Genomic DNA, 19,342 nt, shown 5'->3' with positions numbered 1-19,342 from the left:
AGTTTTTAGATGTCGGAGGCATGGAAGACGGGCTTTTCCAGGACTGCTAAATAACTGACAATAGTGCTGGAAGTATAGGAATAGCCACTGGACGATAAGAATCCGTTGATATTGCATCAAAGACCGGGTCCTGTTTATCAGGAGCTGACTGCTGTGTTGATAAACCTAGTGATTGTGCCATGCGAAGGATTTGATCATTGAACTGACCTAAATCTTCTGGTGGGGAGACTATGTCATTTGATGTTACAACTGGCTCTGGGGATGAGATAGAAGGCTGATATGAAGAGTGTGAGGTAGAGTCTGAAAGATAAGCCTCAGACATAGGAGATTCTACTGGGTGATTATGCACATCGATGTAAATAGGTTGAATCAACTGTGCAGCGTCTTCTATTCGTGGCATCGCTGCCGGTATTGACTGCGGCAACTGTTGTAATGTCACAGATTGCGATCTCCTATCTCAATGCAGGAATCCACCCTAAAGCATCCTCGACAGGTGGTTGTCCAGCTGCCTCTTGAAAGACTCTAGTGTGGGAGAGCCCACAACCTCCCAAGGTACTGTTCTAACCAGTCAGGAAGCTTTTCCCGACTTCCAGCTGGAATCTGGCTTCCTTTAACTTGAGCCCATTATTCCTTGTCCTGCATTCTGGGAGGATCGAGAAGAGATCCTGGCCCTCCTCTGTGGGACAACCTCTCAAGTATTTGAAGAGTGCTATCATGTCTCCCCTCAATCTTCTCTTCTCCAGGCTAAACATACCCAGTTCTTTCAGTCTCTCTTCATAGGGCTTTGTTTCCAGACCCCTGATCATCCTGGTTGCCCTCCTCTGAACACGCTCCAGCTTGTCTGCGTCCTTCTTGAATTGGGAGCCCAGAACTGGACGCAATACTCTAGATGAGGCCTAACCAGGGTTGAATAGAGGAACCAGTACCTGACACGATTTGGAAGCTATACTTCTATTAATGCAGCCCAAAATAGCATTTGCCTTTCTTGCAGCCATATCGCACTGTTGGCTCATATTCAGCTTGTGACCAACAACGATTCCAAGTTCCTTCTCATTTGTAGTATTGCTGAGCCAAGTATCATTCAGCTGGATGATCGCTCCTGTATGCTTCCCAGATTAAGGGCTGTTTCATCCACTCTTTCTTCTTTCAAGAGAAAGAGGAGCAAGAAATCAAGATCACTCTTTAAAATTGCTCCATTTCCTTGTATATATGATCAAGTTGCTAGAGCGAACTTTGTAATTTGGGCTGGAAGCAGGCCAACAAACTGAATCTCAGCCTTGTCAAGATATAAGTTATGGGGTGAATAGTTATCCTGAGGAGATTGGAGTTGAACCTCTTTCAATCCTGTCCTCTTATGACAAAAGAAGAAAAGTCTTAATGACCCAGAAGGCCATGGAGTATCAAAGAACAGGTAAAAAAATCATTATTCGTATCTATCTATCTATCTATCTATCTATAATTCGACTTTAATTTACATGTCTCAAACAGGTTGAAAAAGCAAAGTCTCTTCCAACCTGATAAGGCAACCGTGAACTATGATAAACCTCAAGAGAATCAATCAAAAGAGAAGAAAATTCTACACAGGTTTTTAAAAGCCGTAGTTTATTCCCCCACCCAGCCACTGAGCACTGTTCAGAGTCCATCTTCACCACTTCTTCTTGTGCTCGTCCATGGAAACCCCCCCAGGTCCCAATGCCACGACAAGCAGCAGGCCCCCTATGACAGACATCGTCTGGAAAAAGTCGTATTTGAGGAAGTCGTGGAGTGGTCTGTAGGTGGGGATGCTCCAGAAGGCATTCTGGATCAGGTTGATGACGAAGAGCCAGATGACCAGAGTGAGAGCAGCGAGCTTGGTCTTGAAGCCAATGGCTACCAAAATGATGAGTGCCATGCCAAAGATGTCCTGGAAAATCTGGGGAGAGAAAACAGAAACACCACCCATCAACTTAATGCAGCTGCTTGTCTCGATGGCTGGCTCCTTCCAGGCTCAAAATTTACCCAAGAGTCTACTTTAGGTAGCCCTAGTTCAGCTTTCCTCAATCTGGTGTCTTCCAGATGTTTTGGACTACAGCATCTGAAGGCAGCAGGTTGGGAAAGGCTGAACTAAGAGCCATAGGCAGAAGGAAGAAAAAGAAATGGCGAGGCCACTCACGGTGAAGGCGCCAAGTTCAAAGTGCAGGAGCGTCATGAACATGAGAACAAGGAGCAAACGGCCACCAAGCTGCATGTACTGCCGTGGTGAGATGTCATCCATGGTAGGGACTCCAGCAAACATGGACTTCCCCTCAGAACGAGACTCTGCAAGTAGCAGAAGCAGTCCACCCCCTAGAGCCAAATTCCTACAAGGAAGAAAAAACACCGGTGGTGGTGGTGTCAGGCAGCATGGCACAATGCATTGTAACAGAGCAGCATTTGGTACCCAGGTTCTGCTTCCCTAAACCCATATTTATCTTCCCAGCGGCTTGGATGCACCTGATGCTCTTTTCCATCCGCTCCATATCTCAACGGGATACCTATGAAGAACTTGGCTTGCTTAACAGAGCTATTACCTCTTAGAGTTCCACGCTGGGAGTCAGCAAAGCTAGTTTGTCTTGCCTGGTGCGTGTATTTCTCTGTGAGATAGACAAAAAAATCTAGCTCTCCCCCCACCCTGTGTTTGCTGCCTGGCCCATTCACTTTAGGGCAGCGGTCCCCAACCTTTTTGGCACCAGGGACCGGTTTCATGGGAGACAATTTTTCCACGAACCGGGGTGGGGGTTGAGGGGATGGTTTTGGGAAGCCCACCCACCCACTCTAGCGTCCTGGCTTCGCTTCGGCTGGGTGGGCCGAAGCGAAGCCAGGACACTGGGACAGGCGGCTTCAGAACAGCGTGCCCGGAAGTCGCCCACCTAGAGCGGCGTCTGGCCGGGCACGCCGTTCTGAAGCCGCCCCACCCGTGTCCTGGGCAGGCGAGATGGCGCCCCGCACCCAGGTATGCTGGGGTGTGGGTGTTGGGGGGTGAAAGCAGCTCACCTGCACGGCCTGGTTCCTAACAGGCCACAGACCGGGACCAGTCCATGGCCTGGGGGTTGGGGACCCCTGCTCTAGGGGAACTTCCCTCTTCCTGAACAAATAAACCCAAGGCGTTGAGGATCAGATATACTTCCTGCAACCACTTACTTGAGTTAGACATAGACAGCATTCAAAAACTACTAAAAGCATTTTTTTGAGCTGCAGAGATTGGTGGAAACAACGCTTGCTCTCTGAAGGAGGCTGAGACACAGCACAACTAGATGCTTATGATAATCTCTTGCAATCATGGGGCAGTTACACTATGTTACTGACTACAACCCTGGGTGATTCACTTCCCATCCCCTTTTCAGAATAACCTCTCCGCCATCAGGCTGGCAACAGGGCTCTTCCCAGTCGCACAAGGAAGGACCTCTCCAGCTTGGATAGGCACCCCTGCTTATACGCAAGTGGTGCTGGTGGGGTGAGACATCGCCCTTACCAAGTATATCAAAGCACACCACTAGGTATCCTCGATGGAGTTACAACTCAACATGCCTTATGGCTTTCACTCACCTCATTAAGAACTTGAGGTCCCATAAAATACTGTATGCAATTGTCTAAAAAACAAAAAGAAGCCAGCAGATCATAACTAAAAGGATGCCATCGTCACGTTTGCGGAAGAAAAAACAAAGAGCCTCGTGGCACCTTGAAGACTTAGGAGGGATTTATGGTGGCAGAAGCTTTTGAGGACTAGATCCCATCCTTATCATATGCATCATCAGTTGGCAGTTCTGTGCACATACATAGTACACACATAGGTACAGAGACAACAGGTTTGTAAAAACTGGAGCCAAGAGAGTAATGAAATGCAAAGGGGTTTGAGAGACATTTCACAATTCTAGGCAGACTCCAAGTATAGACAAGATAGGAACTGATCTGTCCACAGTAGCACTTACTGGCAATAGTTTGATCTTTCTAGGCTGGGCTATCACTAATGATCCAGCTGTGTGGAGTACCACTCTGTTCTTGTCTTGTATACATTTTGGCTTTGCACAGAAATATTACACATCCATTGCTATCCTTTGCGTTTCATGGCCTTTTTGCCCCAATGTTAACAAATCTTCCCCCCCCCTTCATTGTACCCATGAGAGTAACACTTCATATACCTAAAGAAAAAGGCTCTAGTTCACAAAAGCACATAGTACAATAATCTGCTATACTTTAAGCATACGTCAAGATATCAAAAATATTCATTTCACCAAAGTAGGTGCGTTGAAAGAGTCATCAATAAATTCAAGTAATACTTTTGAACAACTTGCTCATGATGACAAGTCCACAAGATGCCCTAATGGATTTACCACGTCCTGCATTTTGCCTTAAAGTCATAACTTCTTCTATTATTGGAATCACACGTTACTGAAGAATATTTGGTCAAATGGCAAATGAGAGGGGTTTTCCCTTAAAGTTTCCCCCTTTAAATTTCCCTCTAAATACAATTTCAAACAAACAAAATATTTTATATTGGCAATTTATGATTGATTTTTACAGTTAGTGAGTACTGTTGTTATTTAACCTTGTTGGCAATGACAGTACATCTACTTATCATGTTTAGGTGGTTTTTTTACCATTGATGTTTTGCAATAAATACAGAATTTAGGGCAGTATCCAGCACTGGCTGTTCATTAGCACCCATCAAATTGTGCTAGCAGGAACAGCCATTAGTGTAATAGGAAACCAGCACTCCACAGCGCAACCCATCGTGCCTGGGTCCAGCTCCAGCTGAGAGCCCCCTCCCTCCTGCTTCCAACTGTCTCTGCAGAGGCCACCAGTGGAGGAAGAAGCAGCAGCCAGGCACCTCTCCATCGTACCTGAGTCCAGCTCCAGCTGAGAGCCCCCTCCCTCCTGCTTCCAACTGTCTCTGTGGAGGCCAACAGTGGAGGAGGAAGCAGCAGCTAGGTACCTCTCCATCGTGCCTGGGTCCGGGTCCAGCTCCAGCTGAGAGCCCCCTTCCTCCTGCTACCGTCTCTGCAGAGGCCATCAGTGAGGGAGGAAGCAGCAGCCAGGCACCTCTCCATCGTGCCTGGGTCCAGGTCCAGCTGGGAGCCCCCCTCCTGCTACCAACTGTCTCTGCAGAGGCCACCAGTGGGGGAGGAAGCAGCAGCCAGGCACCTCTCCATCGTGCCTGGGTCCAGGTCCAGCTGGGAGCCCCCCTCCTGCTACCAACTGTCTCTGCAGAGGCCACCAGTGGGGGAGGAAGCAGCAGCCAGGCACCTCTCCATCGCGCCTGGGTCCAGCTCCAGCTGAGAGCCCCCTCCCTCCTGCTACCTACTGTCTCTGCAGAGGCCATCAGTGAGGGAGGAAGTAGCAGCCAGGCACCTCTCCATCGTGCCTGGGTCCAGCTCCAGCTGAGAGCCCCCTCCCTCTGGCTGCCAACTGCCAACTGCTGAACTTCGTAACTAAGAATGTAGTGACTGAATTTGCTTTTCTATCCCCCCCTCCTCCTCCCTCCCAATCCCCTTTCCTTTTGTGTCATGTCTTTTAGATTGTAAGCCTGTGGGCAGGGACTGTTTTAAGAAATACTTTTGTAAGCCGCCGTGAGAGCCTTTTTTGGCTGAAGGGTGGGATAAAAATGCTTAAATAACTAGCTGAAAGTACTGCTTTCAAAATTGGACACGACAGTGAAGCTCCCTTATGCAAATCTTGTCCCATTCTGGAAGTGTCTATTTCAGTTAGTTCCAGTTGTGCCAGCATGAGCTCCCTATTGCACTAGCGCAGCAATATTACATACTGCCCTTAGTATGATTTACAATATACCTTCAACCGTAACATTTTATTTCCCTGGACTGCCAAATCTAATCCTCCTCCCCTAAAGTACTAAATCCTTGGAATGGAGCTCAGCATTATCTTCTCACTGTGAGATCTAGATCTTGTTCCTTAAACTTTTCAACTCACCTGCATAAAAATGATTCCAAATAGGCCGAAGCATGCGTAAGGAACGAACTTTCTGGCTAAAACAAGCACACACCCAGCTAAAACAGAGAACGAAGAAGGCAAGGTTATGTGAGAACAAAGGAAATGCAACAAGGAAACAGAATACAAAGGTTGTTTTCCACATGGCCTTTTCCTACATGTGGCCTGAAGCAGCTTTAATGAGAGTTATGGCATTTTTTTTTCTTTTTAAAAAATTGGAAGTAATTTGAGTGTGTAGTCTCACTTTGGCCAGGGACCACCTGCTCCTGATAAATATGCCCAAATATTAAGATCTACTTAGGAGGCCCTTCTCAGTGTTCTCCTGCCTTTTGAGGTGAGATATAAGGTGACTGGGGGGGGGGGAGCCTATTCTTTTGTGATACCTTTGTTAGAATATCCTCTGGCACCAAACCAGCTGTCTTTCTGGCAAAGACATTTTTATTTGCCCATGCTTTTTAGTATAACCTTTTAGATCTTTTTATTCTGAAACTGTGTGTGTTTTTATTCAATTATGTTGCCACTTTTCAATATTTATTGCTTTCTGGGTTTTATTTTTAGAACTTCTCCAAGGCAGGGCCGGCACTACCTTTAGGCCTGATCCCTTCAGGTGTGGTGGATGATGCTGTTCCATTACCAGTGATGAAGAAAGATTCAACTACGAGCCCAGCTGCCTTCCGTACATGCAATGGGGGGAGGCACCATCTTGTCTTTCTCTCAGGCAGAAAAATGTCTACTCTAAGAAGTCCAAGTCAACATGCACGGAATCATCCCATATTATCCTTGCAGTAACCCAGTTTATTTATTCAGTGTTTATCCCCACCGTTCCTCCAAGGAACTCAGGGCAGCTTTCTCCCTCTTTTAACCTTTCAACAACCCCATGAGTTAGGATAACCCAAGACACATTGACTGCTCAAGGGTAAGCTTCATAGTGAAGTGCAAATTCGAACCCAGGTCTTCCCAAACTAAGACTGCAATCTTATGCCCATGAACCTGGGAGTAAATCCCATTTACCTCTGTGCGCGGGGTCTGTGCAAGCTCTCCTGCCACTTGAGGCGAGAGAGCACATCTGTGTGTCTTTCAAAACATGCCACCACTACACCACCACACAGGCTTTCTTATGGGACATGCTATTAGTTGGTTATCTAGCAAAAGGTTCAGAGAAGTTGCTTCATTGGCACAGAGATATTATATGGTTGACCCTCTGTCACAGCTGTTGTCGGATCCTTAATTTTTCTGCCTTCTCACATAAAATACAAGTCCAGTCTTAACCTTGCATATATTACAAATGTGTGTTTGTGTTACTGCAAGGATGAGAGTTACAACATGTTCTTTTATTCCAATTTCTTACAGAGGGGGGCTACTATGTTATTTTTGTATATTTAGTTTCAAGGATCAGGACTTTAATAAATTCTATGAAAACGGTTTGTTGCAAAAAAAATGACGCTACTTCTTACTTTCAACATATATGTTGTCATTTGCTTTTGGACTGCATTTTATATTCTGTTATATCAGCAATAAACTAAACATTAACCTAACAAATATTGAACAAACAAATCCTGCAAATGCTGACTGATAAAACAGATGGGCTGTGTAAAGAGTCTCAATCTGCTAAAATGGATTAGAAGATTTATTAGACCCTTTGAATTCAACCTGAAAAGAGAGTAAACCCTGAAGAGGAGTTAAGGAACTGGTATTTCCCAGCTGAGATGATTCCTGCAGTTGCCTCACACAGGCAGGTACCAGAGCTCACTGGGTACAAGGAGGAGTGGATCAAGTTTGCATTAGACACAAGCAAATCGCTCCCTGGAAATTCTTACCGTATTTCGATTCTAAGACACCATCGATTCTAAGACGCAACCCATTTTTAGAGATGTTTATAGGGGGGGGGGGAGTATTCTGCCATGCCCGGCAAAGCCTGGGCATGGGGAGCGGATTGCGGGCAGGTAAGGAAAGAGATGTGGCCAATTCTTATTGGGCCAACGGTTCTGGCGCCCCAGGGCTGGGACAGGTTACAGGTAAGCCAAAAATGAGGCACTTACCCCTAATGTCGCAGGCCCACGTTGCCTGGTGGGTGGGCCCTGATGGGCGGAGGGTACCTGCTGGGGGTGGGGGCCAACCGTGAAGCACGTGCAAGGGGCCGGAAGCTTTACCAGCTGCCATCACTTCTTGTGGGGAGCGAGAGGGGGTCGTTCGCGAGGCGCCCACCTTTGGGCCAGCTCCAGCTGCCAGTGCTGAGGGGCCTCTTCCAGGCACGGCTAGATGGGCCGTGGAAACTCCCCGAGGTGCGAAGGAGCCGGCCGTACATGCACATGCCCCGCAGGTGCCCCAGGCTCCTCTCCCACACACGTCGCGTGAGAACGGCGCAGCTGCGAGTCCCGGAGCGTGTCCCGCCCGCACCCCGGCCCAGCAACTCACCTCCCGGGCGTTGCCTCTGTCTTCCCGGCCGGCGCTGCTGCGCCTCCTCCACTGCACAGAACCAGCAGCCGCAAGAAGCCGGCGGCGCCCGCCCGCCTTGCTCAACCCTCCGTGAGCCCTGCGGGGCCCGCCCGTCTGCCCCGGCCCCATGTGCAAGGCAAGGCGCGCACCAGGCCCAACCAGGCCAGAGCCGCATAGCCATGCCCACTGGGCCCAACCCGGCCAGCTGTGCTCGTGGTGCGGCAGGCGGGGCCCGCTTAGGGCTTGGAGCTCCGTTGGCGCATGTGTGAGCCAGGTTAGCTCTGCGGAGCACAAATAGGCCCAGGGCAGCCACAGATCGTCGCTGAGGCCCCCAATCAGGCCACGCACATTCCCCAGCCTACATTGTGAGTGCAGAGCCGCTTAGGTGCTCAACAAGCCCTCGAGCTGCCTGGGCATCGAGAGCAGGGTGGAGGGATAATGGCGCACTTTGCAGGCGATTCTAAGATGCCATCGATCCTAAGACGTAGCTCGTTTTTAGAGATGTTTATATTGGGGGGAAAGTGTGTCTTAGAATCGAAGAAATACGGTATAAGACTACCCACACGTACATGGTCCCGTCTTCTACAGTAAGACCTATGGAGGATACCAGTTCAGTGGCAGACCTCCATAGCCACCAGAAAGAGAGCTCTTACCCAACTGCCCACACATGTTGATTAATACAAAAAGTGTGGCTAAGAGTGCACCGCTTCCCCAAGACAAGTTGATGTAGTCTCGCTGCTCATTCCACTGGAACCACATCCGAATGCCATCCTCCAAGAACGTACTGATCAGGCAGAGATGAGCCAGGTGAGGTAGGTAGTGCTTCGTCACCCGCAAGAACTGGAGAGAAGGGAGGATGAGATTAGAGAGCAGTGCCCCCACAAAACCAGAAGCTGCCCAGATGTGAAAGCAATTTTGGGTATTTCCACCCCACAGGAGGCAGCTACGTTACATGTGACACCTGGAAGGCAGGTATATTTGCCCTATTTATAGATGCAAAAACAGAGCCTTGATGTTAAGTCACAACCATAAAATGTTATTTATTATTTATTTATTTAGAATATTTATATACCGCTCCCCATTGAAAAATTTCGGAGCGGTATACAAGGTAAAATGAAAATAAAAACAGAATAAAACAGTTAAAACAAAATTTAAAAGAAGCAAAAACAGAAATCCAAGGCTGCTTGTTAAAGAAAGGCTTCTTGGAATAACGATGTTTTCAGGAAGCGCCGAAAGGAGTACAAGGTTGGCGCCTGCCTGACCTCCAGAGGCAGGGAATTCCACAGGAGGGGTGCCACCATGCTGAAGGCTCTTCCCCTGGTGGATTCCAATCGGAGGATGGATCTATGTGGAACCACCAGGAGCAGGCCCTCGGATGACCTCAGTGACCGGGGCAGGTTGTTAAGGGAGAAGGCGCTCTCTCAGGTATCCTGGTCCCAAGTTGTTTAGGGCTTTGTACACAAGTACAAGAACCTTAAACCTGGCCTGTTAGCACAACATGAGATTTAAGCCTGTGAACTTGAAATGGTGTGATGGAGAAGATGGCTGTCAAACCACTTAATTTTGACTTTCCACATCAGTTCCCAAGCCAAATGTTTTCAGATGCGCTGCTTCTGACTGAATGGAAGAACTGTTATCTGGTTGCTCTCTCTGACTAGTTTGCAAAGATTTAGACCAAGACTTCCAGGCCAAGACTGTATCCATCTGCCTTGTTCCCTCATCAGTCTCAGCACTCTCCAGCAGCTACCCATAATGTGTGACACAAGTCTATGTAGATAACAAAAGAAAAGGAGGGCAACAGTTGCAAACCAGCACACACACACAAAAAGCTCAACAGCACCCAATTGTTGTGATTAACAATATCAAAGGTACAATTATACAAAGTTGGAAAACTCAATTGTGCAAAACATAGCACTACAAAGCCCATGAAAGAAGATAAAATACAAAGAAGCAGGACTAAACTTTCAAAAAACACGGAAACCTCTGATAGAATTTTTGCAAGAAACAGAGAAAAATGACGTATTTATCTGTGGATTCAGTGTATGAGATATAGTTAACTTAGAAGAAAGAAAAGAATTTGATTATTGTGTTAAACAAGGAGAGATTATTATTCACATTTTTGATGTGTAGAGAGCTGAAAATGCACCTTAACCTTGGTGTGTGTGTATATATTTTTCTTTTCTTTTTTTTCATTTCTCTTTCACCCCTAGTTTTCCTTAGATGTAATGTCTCGCTTTTATGTCATGTATGTTCATAAAACAATAAAAACTGATACAAAAAAAAAAACCACAAAAGGAAATTCTTAGATCTGAGAATGCATAGATTGGCATCTGGTAATGTATCTGTTTCATCAGAAGGAATATTAGTTCTTCTTCCACTTAAACCACAGTTTAAAATTTAACAAGGCCAAACAAGGTCAGACATCTTTTCTCCTAAGCCATCTCGTCAGCTGTGTCCTTTTTCCTGCTGTTTGGTCAAACAAGATCAGCATGATAGAAGGAAGAACAAGCCGGCCACATTTTGGGAACAAGACAAAGCTTTGGCTATTGGGCAATACAGAAATGAAATGAAATAAATAAAGCTAGTAAAAGGCCCTGGAAGCTATCAACATTACACGGATATCTTAGGAGGATGCACTGTGTGCATTCTCAGTTGTTTGAATGGCTCTCCAATCGTATATTTCGAAAATGTAATCCTGTTTCTTTATATTTTCCCTTTCTTTATACATGGGCTTTGCAGAACTGTTTTGTACAATTGAATTTTCATCTTTTGCATAAGTCACACATCTGAAATTGTTAATCACAATAGTTAGTTGCTGTGTAGCATTTGTTGTTGTTCTGATAACTCTATGATGACTGTATTTTATATAGGACATATTGCTGTGCAGTGAAAAACAGACTTTCCAGATGCCTTGGCTAGCACAGACCAGGATTTTTTGTAGTCTACTTGCTTGTCCCTTGAGGACATTCAAGCCAGCAGCTTGTAATTCCCAGGTCCAACCAGGAAGCCATGTGCTCTACTCTCACAATTAGGAATTCTCCCCCAATAAATCCAAGACCCCCAGCCTCACTGAACAAAAGAAAACTGCTGAGACATTGTACGTGATCTCTCCCTCTCTAGCTGTACCTTCCAGGCAACCACCTTCATTTTAATCTAGCCGTATTTCTCGTTTAAGATTGCAAAATGCCAAAACAAACTATTTCTAATCAAAAACTGATAGTGTTGGCAAAGACAGGCAGCATTTATAGAATGTGACACCGCACTGGGGCTCACTGATAATGTTTGAACATATTTCAAACCAGGCTACTCTAGAATTTTAAGAGTTGGAAGGGACCAACTCCCCAGGGTGGAAACTGATTTACACAAAAATCCTCCCCCATCCCGCAAAAACCAAGCTAACTACTTGAAGTAGCCGTGTATGTATTCAGACCAAAGAACTGAGCAGGACTTTCTTTTGTGCAGATTCCGTAATAAGGGGATCTCCGTGTAATCCTGTGGGTTGTTCAAATCCAAAGGGGTCCATTATTTGCTTAGGTATCAGTCAGCACTACATCATGTTCCGTAAAGTTGCACTGGCCATAGCTGTTGGTTTGCCTCATTCTAAGCATTCATGTGCTAAATTAGCAAGACTGCATAGGGCAGTAAACTTCTGGCTCTCATGGTAACGGACGCTTCAAAATTGAACACCCATAAGAGAAATGAAAATACATTTGGGCTTCTGTTTCAAGTCAGACAATTTCTACACTCAAATCACTGATCTTTAAAAAAAAAAGAGATATATTCAAGGTTTCAAAATAAGAACATCCTAACACCTCCTGCATCACAGCAGCCACATACCATCAGCTACCTTGAAAAGGTAGGGGGCAAAAAATTCCATCTATAGCAGCAGTCCCCAACCTTTTTGGCACCAGGGACTGGTTTCGTGGAAGACAATTTTTCCACGGACCGGGGTGGGGTTGGGGTTGAGGGGATGGTTTTGGGAAGCCACGCCCGCCCGCCTGCCCCCACTCCAGCATCCTGGCTTCACTTTGGCTGGGTGGGCGCCTAGCTGAAGCGAAGCCAGGACGCTGGGGCAGGCGGGCCGCTTCGGAACGGCGTGCCCGGAAGTTGCTCTCCCAGAGCAGCTTCCAGTCGGGTGCGCCGTTCCGAAGCCGTCCACCCCTACCCCAGTGTCCTGGCTTCGCTTCGGCTGGGCAGGCGAGATGGCGCCCTGCGCCCAGGTATGCTGGGGTGGGGGTGGAGGTGGGTGAAAGCAGCTCACCTGCACAGCCTGGTTCCTAACAGGCCACGGACTGGTACCGGTCTGTGGCCCGGGGGTTGAGGACCCCTGACCTATAGTACTAATCCTGGATTAGCTGGGAGTGCCCTTCCCACTATGCTTATTTATTGATTACATTTCTATACTGCCTGTCAGCTGAAGCTCTCTGGATAGTTCACAGGTTCATCTCCATTTTAAATAAAAAAAATGGGCTCCATATGTTAAAGGTCTCCCCTCACCACTATGTTCCCCTTCTTGTTTCTTATTGAGTGCCTATTTATATGGTCTTTATTATGATCCCATTTAAGTTCCCCAACCTATATAATTTAGATGCATGAAAATGGAGATGGAAAGGGGAAGCAAAGCTCAAAGGAAGTGTGTTTAATCCCAATTCCGTCCCTCCTTTCAGCAGTGACATGGCAACTCCTTTCACTAGCCTTCTTGAGTGGAGGTCTGGGCACACTACAGGACACCTTCCATATGGTTTGGGGCCAATCTACCACCCTTGGATTCTTTTGGGTGGGAAAGACAGCTGACCCTTCACTGACCATGCTCCCTGCCTCAGAAAGTTGGGCATATTTCTTTGCAGCATGAAGTCAGCACACAAGTGCAACTCTTGGTCCCTGCAAGTTTAGGGGCGGGGAGTTCCCCCCACACCACTTGTTCTATGTTTCCATAGGGGTCACTAGAGACCCTTTCTTACCTCTTTGACCTCCCCCACCACATTTATGTCCCTGGGATGTCTGCACTCTTTTGCAATACAGGGAGCATTGCTGCAACATTTCATAGAATCCTAGAATAGCAGAGCTGGAAGGGGCCTACAAGGCCATCGAGTCCAACCCCCTGCTCAATGCAGGAATCCACCCTAAAGCATCCCTGACAGATTTAGTCAATTGTTTTTTAATAAATGTACTTACGAAAGGAATGGATGGCAAGCACCTCTTTAGAAGAAGCGCTCCTGTTTCTCTCTAGTGCAGGAGGGAATGCTTCTTCTAAGATGGGCCTGATGAGACACATGAAAGCATGGATTCCTGCATTGAGCAGGGGGTTGGACTCGATGGCCTTGTAGGCCCCTTCCAACTCTGCTATTCTATGATTCTATGATAACCTAACGAAGTAACATCTTTCTTCAGAATAATTGTTAATTCATATGAAGAATATACGCAGGTCTAACTGATCAATCAATTAAAAAGACGTATCTTATTTATTTACAATATTTATACACTACTCCATATCTAAAATAGATTCTGGAGCACTGAACATAGGAATAAAACAGTAAAACAAAAGATTAAAAACAGGAAATTAAAATTGTTCAATTGAAAACAAACTACCAATAGATACAGCGGCTGGTCAGTTGAGGAATGTTTTCTGGAAAAGACTTGATTTCAGGAGGCACCGGAAGCAGCATAGTGTTGGTGCCTGCTTGACCTCCAAGGGCATGGAGTTCCAAAAAGAAGGGGCCACCACACTAAAGGCTCTTCTCCTGGGGGACTCCAATTGGGCCAAAGATCCACGTGGAACCACCAGGAGCACGCCCTCCAATTACCTCAATGACTGGGAAGGTTAGTAAGGGAGAAGGCATTCTCTCAGGTATCCTGGTTCCAAGTTGTTTGAATGATTAACTGATATTTATTTAATTTAGTGACAGCCATAAGTTCAATTCAAGAGCAATTTTGGATGTTACAATATACATGGAAAACAGGAAACACAAGTGACTTATGCTTCTTGTTAACACGAAACTCGCAACATCGGACATTACTCTCAGTAATGTACCAAACCAGAACTGGTGGACAAGTCATCAATGCTTAAAGTATTCATTCTAACTAGCTGTACCCGGCATAACATACGCCGTTGTAGCATATCTTAAAAGTTTATTAATTAAATATCATCACAGGGATACCTGACCTGGAGGTAAGCCCCATTGAGATCAGTTACACTTAGCAATGGGCTGTAAATCTGTAATCCTATGTACTTACCTGGGAATAAGTCACACTGAATTCAGTGGGACCAGCACCCAAATATATATGTATGCATTGCTATCTTGCACCAATTATCATTGTTTTCAAGAGTATTAGATGTTTAAAAGTAACACATCAGACATAAATTCTGGTGTACTATAATCTAAAATGCTCTGACTGCCAGGAGATAAACAAGGCAGGAAGTAACCAAAATAAGGAAGGAAGCTGCATGTTTTCTTTATCTTGCTGACTAATGCATTTGCCTTTCAGACCATGTCATTGGTTAAGTTTACCAACACGATTAAGAGGACAATTCTCTCAGTGTATCTTCTTATGACATGTAAATCTCCAAAGAGCTCTTTAATGAAATGGTTAAAAACCCCAAAACACCCATGTACCTGATGGCAAAGAATTACTAAATCCCATTTAAAATAAGAATGCACTTCGATAAAACCACACACTTTCATTCCAGATTAATCTAGAGCAGACTGGTCAATTTATGGCCCTCGAGATGTTTTGTCCTATAACTCCCCTCTGCATAGCCAATAGTGAGGGGAGTTATAGGACAAAACATCTCGAGGGCCACAACTTGCCCATCCCTGATAAAGGAACAGTCATCCCCATCCCCATAACCACTAACATAAATTAGAAACCACTCCTACAAATGCACATCTATACCCATTGTAACTGCAAATGTGAAAAAGTACAAAGGGTAGCTTATTTGTGGGTGCACACTCAGGATCATTTGATGCATGAAATTACCTACAACACTTTAAGCAACACACCTTGGGATCAACTCACACATCACCATTGAAATTGCTCCCACAAAGTTAGGTCCAGCATCAATAATGTCTATATATAGCTGAGGTGGGCAACGTGTGACACTCCAGATGTTGTTCAACACCAACTCCCATGAGCCCTGGCCAGCATGGCCTATGGCCAAGGATGATGGGAGGTGAAGTCCAACACCATCAGGAGGGCCAGTATTGGTGTATCATAAACCCAAGTAGAAAAGGGGGGGGGGAACACCACAATGCAGATGCAAAAAGTAAGACAACCTCTGATGTTAGAAAAAATCTTATCTCTAATCAAACATATTGGTATTTCATTAGTATTTGTGTATTTATCTTACTTGTAGCTCCTGAGGCAGGTTTTTTTATATGAAACACATAGGGCATATTGAAGAAAACGTTTTTTTGTTATTAAAGATAAGATTTTTTTCCCAACACCAGAGCTTGTCTCACTTTTTGCACCCACAGCATAAACCCAACCTCGTCGCAGCAGCTCCTTTGCTGCCATCATAACCCACAAGGATCATTAAAGAGGTTACTATCAGGGAGGGGGCATTGCGCTCATGTCTACTTGTGGGTCTCCTGTTGGCAGCTGGTTGGCCACAGTGGCCCGTGTTCAGAAGACACCTTAAACCATGGCTTTAACCACAGTGGTTAAGCCAGAAAGTTGGGCCGTGTTCAGAAGACACCTTAAAACATGGCTTTAACCATGGTGACTAAGGGGAAAAGACTTATTCACTGTGGTTAAAGCCATGGTTTAGTGTGTCTTCTAAACACAGCCCAGCTTTCTGGCTTAACCACCATGGTTTAAGGTGGCTTCTGAACAGGGCCGGTGGAAACAGAATGCTGGACTAGATAGAACTTTGGTCTGATCCAGCAGGGCTGATCTTATATAGGGTGGTTGAAGAACAATAAAAGGATAGATATTTGCACACTTAGGATGGGCTGCATGTTCTAAGCAGCTACATAACCAGGGATTGGGTACTTACTTCAAGTTTCTTAAAACTGAGCTCAAAATAGTGATATTGCGTACATTACATGATCAAGCATTAAACTTTGACAGTATCAAATTCTGAAGCTGACTGGGCACTGGAAAAGGTTACCTTCAGAGGGATGGATCCTGCATCATTCACAAAAACTCTTCATCTTACCTAGGGAGGTTGTGGGCTCTCCCACACTAGAGGCATTCAAGAGGCAGCTGGACAACCACCTGTCAGAGATGCTTTAGGGTGGATTCCTGCATTGAGCAGGGGGTTGGACTTGATGGCCTTGTAGGTCTCTTCCAATTCTGCTATTCTATCATTCTATGATCTTTCCAAAAACAGATGCTTTCTCCAGCACAATGGAACAGCTGGGGGGGTCACGGTAAACCACTATTCTCTCAGCCCTGCTTCCTATCTGCAGTAGGGAGGTGGGGATGATAATACTGCCCTGCCTTATAAGGCTGTTGTTGGGACACCTGAGGTAACATGCGTTGTACATGAAACACCCTGAACACTCCAAAGCACCATACGAATGGTGATAATTAAATGGGTAACAATACTCAATGATGCCAGATGGGTTTTGCTTTTAACTCTGCCAGCGGGAGAGTCCTCTCCCAAAAAGCAGGCAGAAGATTCCTAAGGACACCAGCTTCCATCTCTCCGAACCAGGATGATCAGGAATCTGGAAACAAAGCCCTATGAAGAGAGGCTGAAAGAACTGGGCATGTTTAGCCTGAAGAAGAGAAGATTGAGGGGAGACATGATAGCACTCTTCAAATACTTAAAAGGTTGTCACACAGAGGAGGGCCAGGATCTCTTCTCGATCCTCCCAGAGTGCAGGACACGGAATAACGGGCTCAAGTTAAAGGAAGCCAGATTCCAGCTGGACACCAGGAAAAACTTCCTTACTGTTAGAGCAGTACGACAATGGAACCAGTTCCCTAGGGAGGTTGTGGGCTCTCCCACACAGGACGACCATCTGTCAGGGATGCTTTAGGGTGGATTCCTGCACTGAGTAGGGGGTTGGACTCGATGGCCTTAGACGGCCCTTCCAACTCTATGATTCTATGGAGAATCACCCTCTTTCGTGTTCAGAACCCCTCTCCATAGCCCTCGCAGGCGGTGCAAGTCCTATCAACCCAAACGAAAAGCTTTTACAGCTCGCCCCCCCACACACACACACACACGCCGCCGAGCGAATGGTATACTCCAGCCCGCCAGTCTTTCCGCGTGTGAGAGGCAGAGGAGGAGGAGGAGGAGGAGGAGGAAAACGGTAAATGGAACCTTCCTACAGCCCTCCCTCCTACCCTCAAGTACAATAGTACGGTCCCAACACGCGGCTCATTCAGCTGAGCGGGCCGGACCATTCTATCCTGGGAGGGGGGGACAGAGGTGAAGCGTACCTGGTCAGCGAGGTCTTCGGCTGCCCCCATTAAGTCGCCGCTGGGCGCCATGGTCGGCTGAGGCGAGGCGAGGCCCGGCCACCCACGCGCACTTGCCTGCCTGCTTAGTGGCTTTCTCCTCCCTTTCCTGAGGGGATCAGCGAGGGAGTGGGCGGAGCCAGAGCACAACCAACCGCTGGCTGACCCAGCTCGCCCCACCTCCTCGAGATCACATGGACTTGGGGCCACCATTACTACTGAGGTGTTTGTTGGCATAGAACATAGACACACACAAATGTTAGACTGGTATTTCCTCGCAAAGATTTCCGGTCATGACAGAGGAACTTCCGGTCTAAAATTTAATAATTTTTTTTGCATTCTAACTTCCAAAATACAGGTCTTCACCCTATATATCCTAACGTGTGTCACTCTGCTTCAATAGAAAAATACGGCTAATGGCCGCTTTGATTTTTTTTCCAATCATTATTTCTAATTTTCCTATCTCTATGGTTCAGATGGGAGGATCCCATGGCAGCCTTCGCCCCCTCCCCCGCCGCTGGTCTCTGTTGCCGTGGCAACATCGCAATGTGAGTGACTCAGCCGCTAGTCATCGTCACCAACAGCATCACTGAAGCGGCAGGAAGAGCAGTGCCACGAATGCAAGGCCTGCTTTTAATCCGGAGTAATAATAACAACGGAGTTAGTTAGGGTGACCCTATGAAAAGGAGGACAGGGCTCCTGTATCTTTAACAGTTGCATAGAAAAGGGAATTTCAGCAGGTGTCGTTCGTATATATGGGGAACCTGGTGAAATTCCCTCTTCATCACAACAGTTAAAGCTGCAGGTGCCTTGCCCTCTTTTAAATCTGGTCACTCTAGTATAGCTCTTGCAGCTTTAACTGCTGTGATGAAGAGGGAGTTTCACCAGGTTCTCCATATATACAAATGACACCTGCTGAAATTCCCTTTTCTAAGCAACTGTTAAAGATACAGGAGCCCTGTCCTCCTTTTCATATGGTCACCCTACAATACAGACACCACCACTCCAAAAAACTCTGCAAACAAAGCACTCACTCCCCTTGACCCCAAAGATGCTTCTTACTGTCTACCCGACCAAGAAGCTGCCCACACTCCCTCTGGCTCCTTGTTCTCATTTCCTAAAACACTCCCTGCCGACTCCAAGCTAATCCCCACTCCACCTGCTGGCTCCCTGCTGTCCCCTCCACTTACCCACCAGATGCTTTCCACTGCCCTGTGCTGCTACCCTACATTTACTGGGCAGTGGAGTTGGGGAAAGCTTCCTTTTAAAAGGGGGATGGGGGCTATTGACTGGTTCACTGGAAAGCAAAGCCGCAACCTAATTCCCCCCTAAGAATACAGCTGCACCTATGTGAGTCTCAGACGCATTCTGGGGAAAGGAAAGGATGAGAGTGGAACTAGCAGGCACTAGCAGCCCAGAATTTTTAATAAATAAATAAAATAAACTAGCAAATGGAGGGGCAGAGAGCCTTGGCAGACACCAAAGGAGGTGTCTCTGCACGCTACACTGGAAACCACAGCTAGGAGATCTGATT

At 46.5% G+C, this 19,342-nt stretch overlaps 1 protein-coding gene across 1 annotated transcript; it reads right to left on the bottom strand.

The window, feature by feature from the left end:
* Positions 1–1,443: 1,443 nt before the first annotated feature.
* On the bottom strand, positions 1,444–17,905 carry LOC134396546 (surfeit locus protein 4-like). The gene is made up of 6 exons (XM_063123062.1): positions 17,791–17,905; positions 9,051–9,237; positions 5,944–6,020; positions 3,565–3,608; positions 2,153–2,339; positions 1,444–1,912 (listed from the first exon to the last, which is right to left on the bottom strand). Exons 1-6 carry the CDS (start codon positions 17,839–17,841, stop codon positions 1,646–1,648), a joined length of 813 nt encoding a protein of 270 aa, XP_062979132.1. The 5' UTR covers positions 17,842–17,905; the 3' UTR covers positions 1,444–1,645.
* Positions 17,906–19,342: the final 1,437 nt, after the last annotated feature.

The sequence above is a fragment of the Elgaria multicarinata genome, chromosome 3 (assembly GCF_023053635.1).
Source record: "Elgaria multicarinata webbii isolate HBS135686 ecotype San Diego chromosome 3, rElgMul1.1.pri, whole genome shotgun sequence".
In the NCBI taxonomy this organism is placed as follows: Eukaryota; Metazoa; Chordata; class Lepidosauria; order Squamata; family Anguidae; genus Elgaria; species Elgaria multicarinata.
This window is presented reverse-complemented; position numbering and strand designations above follow the sequence as displayed.

Bases quoted from the DNA above. Each gene is read 5' to 3' on its own strand.
- LOC134396546 (XM_063123062.1), bottom strand. From the start codon at position 17,841: ATGGCGCCCAGCGGCGACTTAATGGGGGCAGCCGAAGACCTCGCTGAC. The intron at 9,238-17,790 runs GTACGCTTCACC...CCTTCTCTCCAG, and splicing joins CCGAAGACCTCGCTGACCAG to TTCTTGCGGGTGACGAAGCA. The intron at 2,340-3,564 runs GTGAGTGAAAGC...TCTTCCTTGTAG, and splicing joins GACCTCAAGTTCTTAATGAG to GAATTTGGCTCTAGGGGGTG.